The sequence below is a fragment of the Panicum hallii genome, chromosome 4, assembly GCF_002211085.1.
Source record: "Panicum hallii strain FIL2 chromosome 4, PHallii_v3.1, whole genome shotgun sequence".
NCBI classification, from domain to species: domain Eukaryota; kingdom Viridiplantae; phylum Streptophyta; class Magnoliopsida; order Poales; family Poaceae; genus Panicum; species Panicum hallii.
The window spans coordinates 29,479,978-29,486,950 of NC_038045.1; the positions used below are offsets into that span (position 1 = coordinate 29,479,978).

The window sequence follows — 6,973 nt, forward strand, 5'->3', positions numbered from 1 at the left end:
CGGTGAGTTGGTGGGCTGCTAGAAGGACTTTGTATCGGTCCTGGCATTCAAACGGTTCGAGTTTCCTCTGAATTACTCGTAACCAGTCGTCTGCATCCAAAGGGTTGCAGGATCCGGCAAAGCTGGGCGGCTTGGTCCTCAGAAAGGCTGTCAGCTTGTCATTCATGTTCTGCCCTCGTGGTTGCCGGTTAACGAGGGCATTGGCCAGTGTTTCCAGTATGAGGGTCTGGTTGTGGATTATCTGTGCCAGGTCTCCGAGGGGTCGGGGTGGTGGTAGTTGCTCTCCTCCTTGATTTTCTCCTCAGTTCTGGCTTACTTCCTGTTCTCCCTGAGGAAGATTTTGTCCAACAGGCTGCTCTTCGGCACCAGCGGCTGCGGGGTTCCGGCTACGGGAGGCCCTCGCGACGCTCCGGGGAGCCATCTATTGATTGGGTAGAGTGGGGTTACGATTATGTGATGTTTAAGTTGTTTAATTTGTATATAAGGAAGAATCTACCTTCTGCCAGTAGTCACATAAACAAGCAGCACACAACAAACCAGCACACAACATCACAAACAACAAGCACAAACAACTTCATTACTGCAAGGGGGTACAGCTTGGGGGTAAGACTAGGTCTCGTACTACTCGTCTAGGGTCAGGCCTAAGGGCAAGACTTAAACAAAAGCGGCTGGGGACACAACACTAGGGTGGCGTCGGTTATTTTACTCGCGGGGCGTGCCTTCCTCTGGGGCGGGGAGTGTGAGTAATCCTTGCTCGCCGTCCTCTGGATTTCCATTTGCCAAAGGTTGTGCAGCACCATCTCTTAACACGGCGGTAGCAGAACCTTCAGGGTTCTCGGATGGGGCTGGTGATTTCCAAAGAGTGGTCCCCATCCTATGACGGGTGTCCCGAGTAAAACATGGTCTTCTCCAATTGCCGGGACTGGTGTCCCACTTCGGATCCATTCTTGCATACGCCGGTCTCGGGCCTGCCTGAGGCTCTCTTGGGCGACTGCTTCGCTGCTGACCGCAGCTGCGGCTCTTGCCTCGGCTTGGGCTGCTCGGATCTGCTGCAGCCTTACTGCGAGCTCTGCTTGCTCAGCTCGATGGGTTTGCTCCCTCAGGAGGTTGGCTTGCTCATCGAAGAGTTGGTCCAAGGCGGCTAGATAAGTAGCCACTTGGTACAGAGGGCCTTCTTCATGGTGACGTCGTTCCAACTTCTCATGCGTGCTTCCCAAACTGGGGTTCTGATGGCCGGCGGGAAGAACCTCACCGGTGTGGGGGCGAGGTGTCTTTCAAAAATCCGGCATAAATAACGGAGTGCTTTTCTGACGGTCAAGGGGTAGGTGTCCTGGTGCCTAAACCCTGTGGCAGTCACTCGCCATGGCTAGATGTCGGGGTAGCGGCTGCTCCTGGCGATGACCAGGATCACCCTGCAGCAGAGGGTACCATGGTGTTCGTACTCTCTGCTGTAGTACCTTGGGCGTTCCGTAACGCCAAGGCTTTCCAGGGCGTTGATCAAATGGCTGGGAAAGCCAGTGCATCTTGGCAATTGCTCTGGGTCCATCCTTCCTCAGCCATCTGAAACAAGGACAGGGTAAACAATCTTGCACAGGTACAAAAGGGAGTAGATAACATTTATTATTGCAACATGGGGGTACAGTTTCCATGGATACGTGGTTATTAGGGTAGGGTCCTATCTTGGAGTGCTACTCCTATCATGGGGATTCTTCCCCGATTCTGATAGGGCGCTTCTTTATTGGGAGGCACCGATCCATCACCTCATCTTCGGTCTGAGTACCTTTATCCCAATGGGTTTCCTCGGGTTCCTCTTCTTCCTCTATCCATCCACTTATTTCTCTGCGGTTTTCGTATTCCTGCATCTGGGCTTGGAGGGCGGCTAAGGAATACTCGGCGTGTGCAGCTCTTATCTGTTGTTCTTCCAGTTCCTGGGTTGCCTTTTCTATCCTATGGATTTGCTGCTTTAGTTGTGCCGCCTATTCACGGTAGAGTTCATCCAAGCCGGTAAGGTAGATGGATAGGTGGGAGACCGTATCTTCTAGGTCTTCTTCTTCTCTTCCGAGTCCTCTCATCCGGGCAATCCAAGTGCGTCCTCTTCCTTCAGTAGGTGGGAAAAATCCCATAGGAGTCCGCTGAAGGTGGTGCTTGTAGATCACACGCAGTCGTCGCAGGGCTTTACGGGCGGCCTTTCGGTAGGAGTCAGGGAAGCGAAAGCCAGAGGTGGAGATGAACCAGGGGTCCACATCAGGGTAGCAGGTGCTTTTTCCCACAAAGACCATCATGTCGCACCGAAGGGTGCCCTTGGAGGTGTATTCTCGGTAGGCGTACTTTGGTGGTTCCATAACTCCGATGCGTTCCAGGCTGAGTATTAACAACTTAGGAAGGCCGGGCTCTGCGTGGCAGACTCCGTCAACCCATCCATTGTCAGCCATCTGGAACAGGGCAAGGACCAGTGGTGAGTGTTTGTGCAGGAAAAGAGCTAAGTCAGAACAAGTCCTCGGGCCTGAAAAAGGGTCTCGCTTCTAGGGTCACGTCCTACGGCAGCCTACAGCTCTGATACCACCTGAAGCGTCCCCCCATCAGGGAAGACTTAAAAGTAATGCTTTATCAGTCCCAGGAGGCTGATAACACTTTTATTACATCAGATGGTACATCACCGTACAACTCTACGCGGTAATGGGCAGTGAAGCGCCACTATCGCGAGGATTATGACTAAAACCCACACTACTACACTAGCTACGAAAAGGGGGTCATCAGAGTCTTGCGCCATGCGGAACTCCAGCGGTGGCCTTAACCATAGGCAAGACTGGGTGCAGGACGAAACCCTACTCGACGTCTTCGGGGAGGTAGTCTGGATCCTCTGCTGTAAGAAATAAGAATGGGGTGAGTACAAACGTACTCAGCAAGTCCAACCGCACCCACGGAGGGGGTATAACAGAAATCAATGCACAGGACAATCCAAGGATAAGGTTATTGTTCATTTGCGGAAAACTCAATTGTATGCAAAGGTTCGTTAAAAAAAACAGTTTCAAATCAAGTTTTCTAGTACCAAGGAGCACATGATGTTGATCCACACAGGATCCAAGTTTTAAGCTGCTACCGGACTCCCCGTCCGCCGTAGCACACAGCACAACTGCCGGACACTTTCCAAACAACCCACACCAGTCCAATCATTCCCAGAGAGAAAAACACTAGTTATGTGACCACACCATAACTTGCCCAATACCGTGGGCACGGCTATTCGAATAGATTTTAACTCTGCAGAGGTGTGCAACTTTACCCACAGGTGGGGTACCACAGCACGATCACCTTAGTGTCGGTGCAGATCCCAACAAAGCCATTACCCACCTTAGCTAGACCTGATTAGCCACCACGAGATCCATCAAGGGGTCATTCGACCTATCTCCGAGGTTTAACCGGGGCATAAGTCACATAGAGCTTATCCCTTCTCCTTGATCACCCGTTGCTCTCAGCTCTCCTGATGGCTATCAGACTAACTAGTGGGATTTATGCTAAGCCGTTGCCCATACAACAGTCAAGTGGTTTGCACGACAGGAAGCTAGGTGAGATGACACATCAACTCGGTCCTTAGGGGTGACAAGATGGATATCTCTCTTCCTCGCTCAACCACACAGGTACGAGCACACCAACGGCAATTCACACAGAAATGCCATCCATCCCGTCTGACTCGTCTTTTCAAAACCACATTTTTATCCCTTCCCACACACACACACACTTTCTTTATAAAACCAGGTGGTCAAGGTATGGTTATCATAAACAAGGGTGGCTATCCTACCATGTTTTCAGCAAGCAAAACCATGCAATTTTATAAAACAGGCCACTGGGTTGTGTTTGTAAAACTAGGACAGAAACATGCATCAAAGGGTGGGATTAAACTTGCCATCATCAAATCCTTGCGGGAGGTCCTGATCGAAGCACTGTCCCTCGGGTTCGGGGTCGCAGAACTGGTCCTCATTCGCTTGATCACACTCGGGACCTTCCTCGTTCACTCCGTGTCCTACGACGCAAACAAACGGGCATACAGTCAAGCGAAAGAACTATAAGCTTTTATCGTTGAGCTTGAATCGGAAATAATTTAGTTATGGAGATAGGGGTAATATTTTTGGGTGGTTTCTTAATGGCATGGTTAGAACTATACTATAAAGGGCGTGGTAAAGTTTCGGGTTAATCGGAGATCGTTTGGTACATAAAATGATAAGTTAACGGGGTGTTAGGGTCTAAATGAGGGTCCGAGGGCCTATTTGTAAGTAGATATGGTGTGGAAAGGACTTGGTCATCAATTCTAGAAACGTTTGGGGCACGTTAGAAAGAGGTAGGGGTTTATTTGATATTAAGTTCACGTGGTGGGGGCTAGTTCCTTGAATTAAATAAAGGTGGAGGGCTTTTATGCAAGGTGACGCATAGGGGGGGGGGGTTTGTAGGGAATACAGGGAAAGGGGGGGCTTTGGGCAAAATGCCCCTTCTTCCTCCTCTCCCCACGGGAAACAGAGGAGGGGGGAGGAAGCTCCTGCGCCGGCCGTCCCCGGCGGCCCAGGGCTCGATGGTGGCCCGGGATGGGGGAAAAGGGAGGGGAAGAGGAGGGGGTTTGATTCCCGGCCTCACCTCGGGCCAGGGCGGCGTGAGGAGGCCGGACGACGGGAGCGGCGGCGGCGGCTTTGGTGGCTCGGCGAGGCGGCGCCGGGGCTTGGGGAGGCGAGGGGCTAGGTGGCGTTGTAGGTTGTGGGGGCGCCGGGGGTGCTCCTCGGCCCCTTTTATAGGCGCACGAGGCGGTGGAGAGGCGGGGCCGTGCGGTCGCCGGTCACCGAGCTCGGCGGGCGCCATTAATGGCGTTTGGCGAGGGCGGCCGTCGTGGTGTGGCGAGGGCGCCGAGGCATCGCACGTGGGAGAGGGGCTGTGCGGCCATAGTGGCGAGCGCGCGCGCGGGGTGCGGCAGGGGAAACAGCGGCGGGCGGTGCGGTAGGCGACGGGCGGCGCGGCCGCGCGCGGGGGAGGGCACGCACGTGCGCGCACGGCGCGGCGAGGCGCGGGCCAGGGGCACGGCGTGGCGCGCGGTCACGCGTTGCGCGTGCCTGGGGGCGTACCGGGGCAGGGATTCGCGCGCGGCATGGGCAGAGCAGGCGCACGGCCAGGGTGGCGCTCGGGTGCGCAGCAAGGGGAAAGGAAGGAGAGAGAGAAGGGAGGAGGGGGAGAGAAGAAAGAAAGAAAGGAAAAGGAAAAAGGGAAGAAAGAAAAGGGAGGGAAAAGGAGAAGAAGAGGAAAAAGAAAATAGGAGGAAAATAGAAAAGAGGAGGAGAAAGGAAAAATGGGAAAAAGAAAAAGGAAAAGAAGAAATGGTGGAAGGAAAAAGGGAAAGGGAGAAAGAAAGGTGACGCGCGCCGGCGATATTCGCGGCGGCGACCGCGGCTGGTCGGCCACGCGCGCGCGACGTTCGCACGCTGCGCGAGGAGAAAAAGGGGGAGGTCACGGCGGTCGGATTCGGGTGTCGGCTCGGGGTTCCGGGGAATTAGGGCTTCGACAAAAAGGTTTCTGAAAAAGATATTTTCGGCGTATGATTTCTCTGGTAAATTTTTCTGGGATGTCACATATGACCACCAGTGCCCTTCTCCTTTCTCCCTCTCGCTATCTCTACTCGATTTGATCTACCAGTACTCATGTTAAAGAAAAGTCACCTGATCCAATCGTGCGGTAGTCGATCCACAGAAATAACACCAGAAAGTACACACGATTCCCTTGAAATCCAGGATCATGACCTGACAACGGAATCGCCTTGGAGCAGCCTCTGCTGACAAACAAAGCTTGGCCATCATCTAATTTTTTCACTTGCACCCACTGGCCCGTGGTCAGTTCTGCCTCAAATACCTTCACTTCTCTAAATGATTCAGGGACCAAGGATACGTTGAAAAGGAACACCGTGGTCGATCAATTCAACCATCAACAGCTTGGCAGACGATGTGAAGAGGTAGCGTTTGGCCAAAAGCTTCTCAAGATTCGCCGCCGGAGGCTGTAGCTGATGTACGGCCCTGATCTTATGCTCGACATGGGATGCCCTAGACACCTCCGCTGCTTCGCTGTCGCCGGCCTCGAAGGCGAAAAGGTCCTCCTTGGTAGTAAGCACGTAGACCTTGCCATGGTGGAAGGCGATGTCTTTGTACCATTCACCGCGAAGATCATGTGGACATACCTGCCATGAGGGAGTGCCCGGCCGGTAGAAGCAAACATAGCCGCCGAAGAAGATCGCGGTGATGAGGTCACCTCGGCAAACTATCATCTTGTGCAATCGGGACATAGCGAGGAACCCACCGAGTGAACTTACGCAATTGTCAGGTACGAGCAGCTTAATGGTGTCTTTAGTGAAAGGATTCGTCAAGAATAGCTCATCATCAGGACCGGAACTAGACCGTAGGCAGAGCAGCCAGCCGTCAGAGATGCAGACCGGTGAGAAAAATCCCAGGGACATGCAGTAGTGACGCAGCTGACCGTCGGGGAGGCTTTGGAAGGTGTCGTAGTTTAAGCGGAGCCACGGCAGTGCCAGTGGCAACGGATGCTGCTGCTTCGCGGTGAGGCACCACTGGCGGCAGATGGCTATGAAGCGGAGCCGGTCCGTGGGCGATAGCAGTCGGCACAGGATGAGGCCAGCGAGCTCCACCGGGAGGTCCATCCAGAGCGGCAATGGTTGCTGCTTGCCCAGGCAAATACCCATGATGCATGCAACCAGACGATGATGAAGATGAAAACATGTGCTTATGTAGTCTTGCGAGACGTACTCGGGACCGGGACTTGCTGTCGGAGTTCCATATGTCCATGAATCAAATACGGACGAGGTTCGATTCTGAAGCCTCGTCCTAAAGGCCATTTTGAAAATTGTCTGAAATTTCACATTCCACGGGAATTTAGAAAACATCGCATTACACAGATACTGCTTGGGCGTTCAATTCACTCTATATAGTAGTAC

At 53.3% G+C, this 6,973-nt stretch overlaps 1 protein-coding gene across 1 annotated transcript; it reads right to left on the minus strand.

Annotated features, from left to right (window-relative positions):
• Window positions 1-5,899: 5,899 nt before the first annotated feature.
• On the minus strand, window positions 5,900-6,721 carry LOC112890431. Its single transcript, XM_025957321.1, has one exon. The coding sequence runs from the start codon at window positions 6,719-6,721 to the stop codon at window positions 5,900-5,902; it is 822 nt and encodes a 273-aa protein (XP_025813106.1).
• Between the last annotated feature and the right edge of the window lie 252 nt (window positions 6,722-6,973).